At 34.7% G+C, this 14,367-nt stretch overlaps 1 protein-coding gene across 2 annotated transcripts in view; it reads left to right on the plus strand.

Moving 5' to 3' along the window:
- Positions 1 to 926: 926 nt before the first annotated feature.
- LOC150097966 (uncharacterized) overlaps positions 927 to 14,367 on the plus strand; it is a 490,509-nt gene continuing 477,068 nt past the window's right edge. For both annotated transcript variants that reach the window (XM_090406015.1, XM_090406016.1), the window contains exon 1: positions 927 to 1,123. In XM_090406015.1, coding sequence (XP_090262141.1) covers positions 1,115 to 1,123 — 9 coding nt within the window. In that variant the 5' untranslated portion in view covers positions 927 to 1,114. The remainder of the gene's footprint in view (positions 1,124 to 14,367) is intronic.

Here is a 14,367-nt window from a genome sequence, read left to right on the forward strand (position 1 = left end):
GATGGCATGAGACCGGAACAGGCCCCTTGGCGTAAATTCCATGTTAGGAAGAAGAAGACTTTATGCAATACTGATGCACCCTGTGACATGTTTAACCCAGATATTTTGGCGAAAAATGAATATTATTATTACTTTGAGTAATGATCACGTCTTGGATGTGAAGAATATCAGGATGTTTAGCTGAATATACAGAGTTCACGAGTTTTATACTGACGTGGAAGTTTTTTCTTTCTGAAACTCGGGTTTTTCGTCCCACAACTGAGACATTGAGCAGGAGAATACACACAATTTACACACAAATATATGTAGGTAAAAGTTTGACTTCACTATCCTATAATTATGGTTACGGAACCAATCTTAGTAGTTTGTGGGCTTTAAAGGCTTGTAAGTATCTCGGATTAGTATTATTGTTAACTGAAGTAATAATCATCATGTATCCATAGCTTTCACTACAGTTACAACCAACATACATCGATTGTGGATACATATTTTAAATGCGTTGTAAATAGAACATTCAACTTTTAATTCCTGTAAAGGTATCAGCACATTCAAAGAAATTCTTGTGAAGAATATTGTGTGCATCGTTCTATAAGTTATAAAAAAAAAAAAAGCTTTTAAAATCGATAATATGATAGGGATAATTTTTCACCCTCCTAAAATCTGGGTTTCACTGTTTCTCAGTGATTTTGATTTATATTGTTTTTAATATCGTGTCATTAATTACGGTGTCTTTCACTCGATGAGGATAAAGATTATTGTATATATTTGATTCAATTACTGTACACAACATTTTATTTATTAATTATTATATATATTTTTTTTTTCTTAACATTGTTTTCTCTACTTAGTTGTTGCTGTAGAGACACCTAGTGAATTGTTTATTTTAATATTTGTAGGGTGGTAGATTTGCTTGTGGTTGTTTTAACGTATTTTGCTCCGGAATGGAGCTTCTACTGGTTTTCGGAGTTAGCGTGGTGCTCCTGGTAAACGATCGATATTAACATGGCGGTTAAGTTAGTGATTATTATTTGCTCTGTGTGTCTGACGTATGCGTACTTAGAAGGAACCTAGGTGTTGATTTATATAGAAAGTATCCCAACATTGAAAACCTAGTATGGAACAGGTGGGTGATGAGCGTACAGATTATCACAGTTCGTAAACAAAGTGCTGCTTCATCCATTTCTTATAATACCATGCTAAATTATTCGAATATCATTAGCCATTCTTCTTTTATTCATTAAATGGTTTGTAATATTGGATAGGCTGTATTTCCATAATAAAGATGTTGAATTGTGCTGTTTTCGCTCTTTGCTGTTTCTTTGGTCATAGGTTAGACTTGAGAACTTGGTAAATTTTCTAAGCCACGAGTTTTTTCACCATCGAATTAGGATGGTTGTGTTATTCATTTTAATATCGATCTTGAATGTTTTAATGAATGTGATGGATACTATGTTTTAATCACTTCGTTAGAATAACACACATAAAAGTAGCATTTGTCGAACTTTGGTCTCAAGGAGCAGTTTCATATATTTTTGATTTCGATCCATTTATTGTACGGATGACCGGAGTTAACTTGAATTAATTCTCGGAAGCTGATTTCCGACTAAAACATTTCAGTGATTACTATTTTATCCTCACAAATATATTCTCTTGATATATCCAGATAAGTTTGATTTATAGTTTAATTTTGGTGTATGACCAATCAATCGTGGTCTTATTTCAGACTAGAGAAATTTGGTACTAACGATGATACGTTAGCCGCACTGCGGGTGACTAGAGAGAGAGAGAGCAATATGAACAGGATATATAAATATATTTGAGAGAATTAAGTTGTTGTTGAACTTTTAATTAAAAAAAATACATTTTTTTTGTGCAGTATACTTATTTCATATGTGTGAGGAGATCACGTTTATAGCTTCGCTGACAAGATGATTGTCAGTCGTCTTAAAGGAGTGAGCACTTTACCTCTCATGTTCTTGACAAGATTCTCATTAAAACTGATGACAGTTTATTATAATGATAATAAAACACACTTGATGATCCTAAACTGTTACATTTAATCATGGAATACATATGTTTTTTTCCAATCCTATAATTTGCACCTACTGAATATTAAAATGCAAATATTAATGCTTTTTTATGTAGTGGATTTTTAAATTTATTTGAAGTAAATAAAACAAACACCCAGTAAATAAAACAAAATTGAAACCAGCCACAAGTTGTACACAATAAAACTTGACTTTCTGCAATTCATTTTCCAAAATTTTTCATATAAGTAACTGAATTAGCTGAATGGAAAAAAAAAGAAAAAAAAAAAGCACTTGTTAAGTTTACAACAAGTATTCATGCTGATATAAATCATTTGGTTCTTCTTTCTTCTTCTTTTCAGCCATTTTCTGTCCACTGCTGGTTGAAGGCCTCCAGTTCTTTCCACCTTTCTCTGTGCTTGGCAATGGTTGACCAACTTTCCCCAATAAACTCTGATAGTTCATCACTCCACCTTTTTTTAGGACATCCTCGGCTTCGTTTCCATTCTTTAGGAACCCATTTCGTAAGTATGATGGTGGTCCATCATTCATCTTCTCTTCTGGATAAATGTCCGGCCTATTTCCATTTTAGTCACTTGTGGTGAGGAATGATGTCAGTGATGCGAGTCTTGCATCTTATCCAGGTGTTTTGCTTCTTATCTTTTAATGTGATGCCTAGCATTAACCTCTCCATTTTTCTTTGAGTTTAACAACAACTCATTTGATTATTGAACTAAAAATAAGATTGTCCTGGGCAAGTGTTTTTGTAATTGTACACCTTTTCTTAGCTAAATTACTGGTACATAATAGCAATTAGAAATTTTCTTTAGAAATGAAAATTTACTTAGTAGAGTGGAAAATTCATTAGCATTCTCAGCACACCAGACAGTGTCCTTGGTACCAACAACAAGAAAGTCAATTTTTTTGCAGAAATGTCATGTAAGTAGTACAGCTGAGAAGATAAAGAAAAGGTGCGAGACAAGAAAATGGAACATACAGCAAAGTGAGAGAAGGAGAATGTATTTATGGAAATCTGATAAGAGGAGTATTTAATGAGAATGTGACTGAGCCTTATTTCTTTAGTGGGAAAATTATGATATTAGTGAGGCTGTTGGGATGCAAAGAAGTAAAGTTGAAATAGTTGGTTATTTTGACAATCACTAATAACTTGAAAGATGAAAAGTATTGTATGAGAAAAAAATGAGTCATTGCAGGATGTGAAAGAGATGATCAGGACAACAAAGACTGAGAGTCTGTTGCCACAGTATGAAAGAGGTGAGTTGAGGAGTAGGGCCACAGTTGTCAATGTATAGGTTGTTTGGAAGGAATGGTGTGTAGCATGTAGACTTATGGAGTAAATGGAACCTTGTCAAAATTTATAGAGATTAATTAGACTTGGTTGACACCAGATGATGATGATGTAGTTACAGGAGTAGAATGTAAGGAGTCTAGTATTTTCAAGGAGGATCAGTGAAATACTGCAATGATAGCAGATGAATTGTAGCCAAAAAAAGTAGATTAGAAAGACCGAGATATTGAACACATTGCATTTGAGACTGTTTGGTGTGAGATAGAACCAACAGGACAAAATATACAGTTGGCTGCATCTACAGGCCAAGATGTGCAATGGAATATGTGGATGACACGTGTTGACAAATTAGAATGAGTGCAGACTGAGTAATTATTATGGAAAACTCACCTATGGAAACAGATTGAAAGGAGGAAAGATCACGTGGTGAGAAGAAAATGGAACTTATTCACCTGCTAAGAGATCATTCCTTGAAACAGCTGTATTGGAGGGGGCTCGTAGAGAACTTGATCTGGTGATAACATCTGAGGATCTTGCCAAATGCATGGTAGTCACATTGCCTCACATTGGAAAGTGATCATGCAGCCTTGACTTGGGAGAATTTCCAAAGATGTGGAATATTCACTTAAGAAGGGGTAAATGTGAAACTATAGAGGTGATTATGAAAAAAATGGGAGACATCTTGAAGCATTGCAATGATAAGAATCTGCAAGCAAAATGTCAGCAGTGCATGGAAGATCATGAAAGAGTCACTAAAGAAAGAAATCCCAGAATGTGCACTCACGGCTAGGAAGATAAATCCAGTAGGAGTTAAATTGATATCATTAAGCAGCCACTTCAACAAAAGAAAATATGTAGTGTATATTAAGGAGAGTGGAGTACCCTCTTGTGACACTTCTAAGGAGTACAAGGAGTCGTGTAATTAATATGAGACAAACAATAAGCTTACAAGCAGTGTGCTTATCGATTGAGGAACCAGCATGATAAGGAAGCCAAAGGAAATCCTAAAAAGTTTGCTATGTGGGGAATAAAAAAAAATTAATATGGAGAATTACTTGAATGAGTTCTGATGGTAGCAAGGTAACAGAAGTGGACAAAATAGTTGAGTTACCAAGTGATAACTTTGTAGTGTATCATCCAAGTGGAGATGTTGCTATGACAGATATAACAGTAATTGATGTGGGAATAGAGGTGGATGAATTGAAGAGAAATGGAAAGAGTTTATATAGAATGTAAAGATATTGGCTGCCAAAAGAAGTGGATAAATATAGGCAAGGGAGAGGAAGGAAGGAAGACCAGCCACATGTTGGAAAGACCATTGGAAGCGGAACAGGCAAATAGCTCATCAATAATAATAATAAGAAGAATTGGAGATTGTGCAAAGAAATTGGCATTGCTTTTGAGTAGGCTATTTAACTTGTCTCAGATAGAACCCAGTGGAGTGGATGGAGGGCAAAATTGTCCTCCTTTAGGAGGCTCTAAGACACAGGTAGCAAACTATATACCACTCGGTATGTAGGGAATGGTAATAAAGTTTCTTATACATTCTTACTAATTTCCTTTATTAATGAAAAAATTCAAACACTTTTGCTAATGTTTATTATGTTCCTTTATGTTAATGTCCACAAAAAAAAAGTTCCGTATGGTTCCTTCTGCCCCACTGTTCAGTACAAGATTCAACACTTGATATAACACTCGTACAAACCGTCATACACGTTGCAGTGTCAGCATTGGCAAAATTTGTCTCAAATTGTTTAATTCAGAAATTGTTCATGATTTTTTCTTGTAGATCTTTCATCATATGCCATAGAAGTTGAAAGTAGATAGATCTGGTGATTGTGGTGTATTAGAGAAGTTAGTTAAAAACAAAATTCAGGAATGGATGGATAATGAGTGAATCATACTTTAGTAATTTATTCACTTTTTTTTTTATAATAATAATGTTAGTCAGATAAAGGGAATGGTTACACAGTGATACTACTGATTTGCAAACACAGTTTATCATTACTATTGAAAAAAAGGTCTTGACATAGCTATTGTTTGTTTACCATACACAAATCTGATCAGCTGGATTTCCTTAAGGGATGAGGAAATGGTACAGAGGATCTAGAGGTGAGGGGATCTATGGAGATGACAGGATACAATAGAGATAAGTTACTAAAAGAATTATAGGATTAATGCAAAGAAATTTTTCAGCACTTTGCTAAATGGGGGCAGAACAAGGGGTCATTCCTGGAAATTGAGTAAGGGGTATCTGGACTAGATTTTTCACTTCAAGTGTGAATACGCAAAATGGGTGCTTTGTTGATGTTGTGGATGTGCATTTAATGGCAGTTATGATGTGGTTTTTATATTGATCCCATATATAAGGAATTAAAGGAGCTATAAGCACATTGTGCTATGTGCACTTGGGGACTGATTGAGGACTGAGAAGTTTGTTGATGTTTTTTAAAGGGTTTTAGTTGTTTAGGAACACTTCATTTCAAAAGTTGTTTCAGAGCGCAGGGGTGAACAGAATAAAGAAAGAGGAGAAGCAAGTTTGGTGTGTTTTCATTTGTACAGTAAAAGGATGCTGAGCAGCTGCTCTTGTATTGACAGGTATAACAGAAGTGTGGAGGAATGATAGTTGCCAGTTCAGTAGCGCAATGACCATTGAAGTACCTGTAGAATAGACACATTGCTGAAACATTACATCTGTTGGATGTAATGTTTGAGGTTGGAGCGAATCTGTAAGATAAAGAGAGATCGTCTATGAGCTTAATTGCTCTCCTTTGGACACCAAGGATTTTTAGAAAAGTTTACTATCTCAGACATGTGAGCAATATTAAAGGCATGGTTGGATTTGTATATAATTAAGAGTTGGTTAGGTGTGCCTAGTGTTTTGGGATGCTGAGGAAACTATTGATGTGATGTGTTTATGCCAGAAGAGATTGGAGATAAATGTTAGTCCAAGAGGGGAGATCTGATCTTGTCCAGTGATTGCGTATTACTGAGAGTAAGTGTAGGTGAGCTGAGATCTCTTTTGTGAGAGAAAAGGCAAGACTGTTTTGGTGGCATTGAGGGATAGTATGTAAATCAGTGTTTAAGGCAATAGTTGTAGAAGATTTTGACACTAGGTATGTTTGCATTTTTAAGATTATTATATTTAATAAGTGTTTGTGCACTGCATAGTTTGTTATATAAGTAGGATGAATGGAGTACTGTCATCTGCAAAACTGTGGATAGGATTAGTGGTAATTGCTGGCAGGTCATTTATGTACAGGAGAAAGAGAGTAGGTGATAGGACAGAGCATTGAGACACCTCTGCATTGGTTATAAAGCTCATATTTTGCAGATAAAGTGGATCTTTCATAACACAGGCCTGCAAAATTCTAGTCATGAAAAGTTGTCTGGAAACTATTAACTGTTTCTGATTTGCTAATTTCAAATATCTCTTCCATTTTTCTCTATCACATCAGGATTTTTCACAAACTCAATCTCAATATACAGTAAAATAGCTTAAAAATGCATTATATTAAGTAAAATAACAGTATTTAAAATTTTCAGTAAATATTTTTGGAATGAAAGTATTGGAAAAAAAAATTTTAATTAAAGTAATTAAAGATTAATCTTTAGTACATACCTTATATTTCGTTGTGGTGTCTTTTTCTTTTTCCTTCAAAGCTTCTTTTTGAACTTTTTCTGTGAAATTCTTTTCTTGGGTCTTCTCTATGCAACATCCAGCAATAATCTGCCATCATGTTGATATTCCACCTGCCCTGATACCTTCTTTCTATCTTCTTGATGTCTTGGTGGAATTGCTCTTCACCCACAGTTCCCAGATTCTCAGGAAAGTAGTCTAAATGAGAGTTGAGAAAGTGCACTTTTAAGCTCGTGGAGCATCCCAAATCTTTGAATTTCTGTAGCATGTCTTCCACAATCATTTTATAGTTGGGGTCCTTGTGATTTCCTAAAAATTTGGTCACCACCTCTTTCAAAGCTTTCCACGCTTCTTTTTCAACAGTTGCCATATTTTCTTCAAACAGTTTATCTTTCATAAGTTTCCTGATGTTTCTTGAAGTTTCCAGACTGCTAAAAATACCTTCTTTCAATTTTGCTGTAGATAATCATGGAAATTTTGCACAGATGTATTTAAAACACACTCCTTCTTTCAACAGAGCCTTGACAAATTGCTTCATCAATCCTAGCTTTATGTGAAGCAGAGGTAAAAGGATTTTTTCCCAAGCAACCAAAGTTTCGTGTAAAACATTTTTACTTCCAAGTTCTAATGTGACTTTTTCTCACCATTCCTTCTTGATCCAATGTTGCTCTCGATCTTGGCTGTCCCACTTACACAAAAAGCATGGGTATTTGTGTATCCTCTTTGATGTCCCAAAATCAAAAGCCATTACAAACACCACTTAAAACACAGTTAAATGAATTTTAATGAATGACATCAACACTGTTACACGACACTATGTAAAAACATAAAAAAAAAAACCCGCAAACACATTAAATTAAATCTTCATGCTAACTTAGAAAATATGCCACCTTTCAGAAATATGATAACCTTAGTAGTTAACGACTAAAGTTCAACTAAGGAATCACACAAGAAAATGTGTCTATGACAACAGGAAAGTCATCCGTTATCTCTGCGAATCAGATTCAAAGTAGCCACTTGCACTTCTATCTGCGTTCCTCCCTCCCTCTCCTATCTTAAGAATGAGAAGTTTCGTGGAAATTTCTTTATTTACCATAATAAGGCACTTCAAAAAGCACTTATACAACTAATTAGCTGTAAATAAAGGAGAATGAAAATAAATACCAATGTGCTGAATTTAAATCTTAATACTACTAATAAAAACGATAAAATTAGAAATTGGGTAAAATTGGTGGGTGATGGAATTTTTTACTATTTTTTCTGAACTCAGCACCTAAAAACTATAAGAATGAATTATTACTTCTCAGACAACTTTTTCATCTCAGGCCTGTGTAATAATACTTTGTGTTCATTGAAATGGATGTATAATGTAGGCTAGTTGCAAACAGTGTGGAATTTTTACATGACATGAGATATTCCGTGGCCTCATAAGCATTCCACGATTATTCATGTATAGTGCATTCCATGATAATTCATGCATGACAGATTACTGTGTGTATGATGATATATCAGTTATCAAAGCTTCAATTAATTACCCTTTAGTGGGTTAGTGTGTCAGCTGACATGTGGTACAGCAACATGTAATTGTACTCCAGTTATCCAACCCTTCAATTGTCTGACTGCTAAATTACTCTCTTGCTTTGGTCGGATAATTGAGAGATCACTGTATATATACACATCCATACATATATGCTGCAAAGTAAGTGAACATCTGACTGAGGGATCAGATGTTCATTTTCTATGGGGATAATAATCTGAAGTTTTGCAGGGATATAGCTTTTGTTTTGTATGCAGTTGAAGAGAAAATCAGAAAACAAATTTTTTGAGTAAAAATAGTCCTCTCCCTCTTGTTTTATTATTATTACATGACACCTCCAGGGTGTCCAAAGCCTCATCGAGGGAGGGCAGCTACTCTACAACCAGTGGTGAGCTATAAGGGGCTCGCACGAGCCCTTTGTTCAATTTTTCTCAAATTTGCGAGCCCCTTGTTCTTCTTGTTTACTTTTTTATTTTTTCAAAAAAAAATTTTTTTTTGAAACATATTAAGCGACAAACTCATAAGGTAACCTAACAAAAATTAGTCTACTTGGCAGTGTATAGATTATTTGGAATTATTGTTTTAACTCCTCTATAACGAATGCGCCCAAGTTTGAAAATAAAATAAGCGCATGTATGTGCTATCTTTACCTTTCTCTCTTCTAGTAGCCAATCAAATGTTTTATAAAATATTATAAAAGATTTCATTCTTATTATATTTTGATAGTTAAAAAATGTTTTTCTCATGTAAGATAAATTAACACAGTTGATTGTGTTAATTTAAACAAATGTTTAAATTAACACAATCAACACTTTAAACAAATGTTAATTTTAAACAAATATTCATGAAATATTTGTTTAAAAATGATAGCCTTTAGATGTTGATTGTCCTCTCATACCTTTTGATTGGACTTTGTACACAAGCTGTATTAATAAAAGTTTTTGTGTGAAATACGGCTTTTTTTTTCTTGACGATGTGAGCCCTTTGTTAAAAATTTCCATAGCTTACCACTGTCTACAACTCTCTCTCCACCACTCAATCCACCAACTGTAATGAACCATAACTACCATCATCATCTACACCAATGCTATCTACTGCCCACATACTAGTATTTTCACAGACAATCACAAACATCCATGCCTACGGCAGAATATTTGAATGCTGGAGAGCAGATACACTAACCACTCGGCCGACCAGGCTGGCGAGTGTTTTCTGTTCTGTTTAATTCCATCAATCTGAGGCATTCAGTTGAATGATTTTTGTTCTTGTTGTGGGTTTTAAAAAAAAATCACCATTTTTACCTCTAAGATTATGCATTTTGGGGTGAAAAGATTAGCAGCAGTATACCACATTAGTGGAACTGTACTCCAGGAGATTGAGGCCAGGGACTTGGGAGTGTTGGTGGATAGGGAGATGAAGTTTAGGGGGCGCATTGCAAAAGTGGCTAAATCAGCTCATCAACTCACTTGGTTGTTGAAAAATACCTTGACGAGCAGAGACAAGCAAGTTATTGTACCTCTGTATCGAGCCTTGATAAGACCTCATCTCGATTACTGTGCCCAGATTTGGTCACCTAGGTTTCTTCTTGATGGGAAGGAGGTGGAGAGGATCCAGAGGTGATTGATCAAGATGATAGCATTTCTATGGAATGAACCTTATGAGAACAGGTTGAAGATTTGTGGGTTGCAGAAATTGGTTGATAGGCGGAAGAGGGGGAGATATGATTGAGACATTCAAATTGCTAAAGGCTTTCTATAGGATTAATTCAGAGGATATTTTTGAGAACAGGACTGGTGATGGGAGAACTAGGGGACACCTATGGAAGCTTGGTAAGAGTGTGGTTAGCAAGGGTGTTAGAGCTAGGTTTTTTACTTGGAGAGTGGTAAATGAGTGGAATAAGCTGCCAGAGTCTGTTGTGGATGCTATGACAGTGAGTGAGTTCAAGGCAAGGTATGATAGATACTGTGAGAATGTCGTATAGTTGTGTGGACATGAAGTTTAGGTCCTCCCTCGATGAGTCTAAGGACTCCAAGGAGTCGCCCTTAATAATAATAACATGTTTTTGATATATTGTAGTTCTTGAGAAAACTGAATTTGAAACATTTAAACTTGATATACTGTATTTTAAATTCTTCTGAATCAGCTGTTAAGGGAATACACATAAAATACATCAGTAGGGTACACATTCCTTACTGAACCAAAGGAATTAAAAAATCAGTCTGATAGACAAGCTTAGTTGTTGCATATATTACCGTATTTACTTGAATATAACTCGCACTTTTTCTCAAAAATTAAAGTTTAAAAATTGTGATACGAGATATGTGCGGGAAAGTTTTTCAGGATAAAACTAAATTGACATTTATAATTATATTTTAAATATTCATTATCATTTATAATTGCTCACATTATTTATAAAATGAATGTATTTAAATTTTAATTATAAACGTTATTTATGTGATCTGCCACCCACCTTCATCATGTGATATATTTGTATCTTTGGCAACAATGCTTCTGTAATTAAATTAAAACAAACGGTTTCATTATTATTTTCATAGCTAATATAGCCTACTTTTGTTTAGGAGTGTCCCTTTGTTTACAATGTCATTGGCTCTTTACCCAAATCTTAGGGCATTACTGAAGTTTTATAAAACTAACTATTGTTATTATTACACTTCAGTAATGCCCTAAGATTTGGGTAAAGAGCAAATGATATTGTAAACAAAGGGATACTCCTAAATGAAAGTAGACTATATTAACCATTAAAATAATAGTTTATTTTAGAGGAGTAACATGGCAATTTTCCCAGAAATAATACCTATAAAGAGTTTCATTATTGTTTGTCCTTTTATCATTTCGGAATCATGTTCTTTGAGTTTAAAACCGGTACTGTGACTTGAACGTTTCTCTATATTTCAACAAAAATTACCAGTAATTTACAAGACTTGAGATACATTATGAATAATCCTTCACGAATGACTAATGAGAAGTGAGAAAGCAGAACTGAAATGGACAGTAGAGATAAGCTGGTAGAAATAGCACAGCTATGAAGATGTGCATATGATTTTTGTGGTATTAACAAAAGATCGCATGACTCTCAACAACATATACTGTTGAGTTGAAATGCTGATTCTCTTCAACCGAATTCCAAAATATCTGAAACTGCCATAAAAACATTCGTTATCTCTTTCTGAAAGATTTAAACTTTTTTTCGTGTGCTATGCAAAACTTTTTAATTTATTTTTTCACAACAGTAAATTCAAGGGTGCAATATATATGTGAGGGCAAGTTATATTCGAGTAAATACAGTATTCACAACTTATTTTAACAGCGTTACAACACCAAATGAACTACCTTTCTTTCATGCTTACACGGTGATCAGAATACATTATCAAAAATCATGGAGACAACTACCATGTTAGAACAAACTTTAGTTTAATATAAACCAAAATGAACACTCGACGTTTCGACGTTCATATCAAGATCATCATCATCATCTGGAGCATACACATATACAAAGAAACAAGCTGCACTACAATCTACATGGTTTGCTAAAGTTACTGACCGACTGTTACAACAATTATTGGCCTGACCTCTGGTGAGGGAAAAAAAGAAAAAACCTTTACTACATCAAAACTAGAGTCCTATTATTACTATATATATATATATATATATATATATATATATAACTATGTGATTATACATATAAATTTAAATAAATTGGTATGGAATAGTTTGCAATAAAAGCTGAAAATTGCTTAAAGTCATAAAGTATGCTGGAAACTAAGTAGGCTGAATATGTCTCATCCAAATTCTTGGAATTTTTATGTCCCAATTATTGTTGAGATTAGGGTGGTTAATCAGAATTTCACAGGTTTATTTAAATTTTCTTTCATACCAGGTTTTTGTATGATGTAAAGAGCAGGTACTTTTCCAATCAATTTGGTGTAGGATGTTGAGTGCATGATCTCAGAGGCCTGCTTCACCAAAATTGTTATATTTAATGTGTCTTTTTTTTTTTTTTTTACGTATAAGGATTGTACGTCCAGTTTCACCCATATAAAGTAAGTTACAGGTGCAGTAGATGCAATAAACTCCAGGATGTGCCAATGGGAGGAGATAGAAGAGTTGAATATGTTTTTTAGTTTTATAGGTGGTTTAAAATGAACTAAATTATAAAATAAAAAAGATATTTATTAAATTGACTGGCTTATATTGCTGGATTTCAAACCAGCATCTTCAGAGTACAAAACATGTTTTGTGTTCATTTGGTGTTGTAATACCATTAAAATAAATTATGAAATTAAAATTATTTATATTATAATTACTGTATTTTCCGGTGTACAAGATGCACTTTTTTACCTTAAAAATTCATCTTAGGGTGCATCTTATATAATGAAGGTAAAGATTGTTTCCTCTTTTCAAAGTTATACGCACTTTGAAAAGAGGAATTCTTTTATGTTTCAAGATCTTTGTAGGCGGTTAATGGTGCAATCAAATTGATGCGTGACCTTCATGTGACTTCTAGTGCGTCATTGGCTAAGAACAGGAGTCCCTATTCAAGTTTCATAATATCTTATCCGAGTAATCAGTTACTGATGTTTATCAGTATTGAGTTGACGTGTTGAGATATTTTGTGTTCAGTTTGATATTTCCCCGTAGATTTTAGTGATGGAAAAAAACAGGCGACATTCATATACTTCAAGTTACAAATTGCAGGTTGTAAAATATGCAGAAGAACACGGGAATAGGGAAGCTGAAAGACATTTTGGACCTCCGCCTACAGAAAAAGTTTTTTTTAGGTTTTTTCCAGAAAATTGTATTAAATTTCTTGGGTGCATCTTATACATAGGAGCGTCTTATACACCGGAATATACGGTACGTATGTTGGCAAGAGGCTGTCAGTTGCTGAGAGTAATAATGTACTTTTGACATTGGAGGTGGTTGGATTATACAAGCTTCACCAAAACAAAACCAGTATCATATTACAGAGCAAGATGCTATATATATAAATTTATTCAGTTAGTTCTTCTGTCCATACAAACTTTTCTTCTTCTTCTTCTTATTATTATTATTATTACTACGGGCTACTCCAGGGAGTCCTTCTCATCGAGGGAGGCCCTAAACATCATGTTCACACAATTGTTCAACATTCTCACAGTATCTATCATACCTTGCCTTGAACTCACTCACTGTCATAGCACCCACAACAGACTCTGGCAGCTTATTCCACTCATTTACCACTCTTAAAGTAAAGAACCCAGCTCTAACACCCCTGCTAACCACGCTCTTGCCCAGCTTCCATGGGTGTCCCCTAGTTCTCCCACCACCAGTCCTGATCTCAAAAATATCCTCTGAATTAATCCTATAGAATCCTTTTAGCAATTTGAATGTCTCAATCATATCTCCCCTTTTCCGCCTATCAACTAGTTTCTGCAACCCACAAATCTTCAACCTGTTCTCATATGGTTCATTCCATAGACCTGCTATCATCTTAGTCACTCGCCTCTGGATCCTCTCCACCTCCTCCCCATCAAGAAGGAACCGAGGTGACCAAATCTGGGCACAGTAGTCAAGATGAGGTCTTATCAGGGCTCGGTACAGAGGTACAATAACTTGCTTGTCTCTGCTCGTCAAGGTATTTTTCAACAACCAAGTGAGTTGATGAGCTGATTTAGCTACTTTTGCAATGTGCCCTCTAAACTTCATCTCCCTATCCACCAACACTCCCAAGTCCCTGGCCTCATTAATCTCTTGGAGTACAGTTCCACCAATGTGGTATACTGCTGCTAATCTTTTCACTCCGAAATGCATAACCTTACATTTTGTCACATTAAATTGACATCCATTCTCCTTA

Source organism: Typopeltis vanoorti, chromosome 16 (assembly GCF_054136105.1).
Source record: "Typopeltis vanoorti isolate ZY-2024b chromosome 16, IOZ_Tvanoo_1.0, whole genome shotgun sequence".
Taxonomy (NCBI): Eukaryota; Metazoa; Arthropoda; class Arachnida; order Uropygi; family Thelyphonidae; genus Typopeltis; species Typopeltis vanoorti.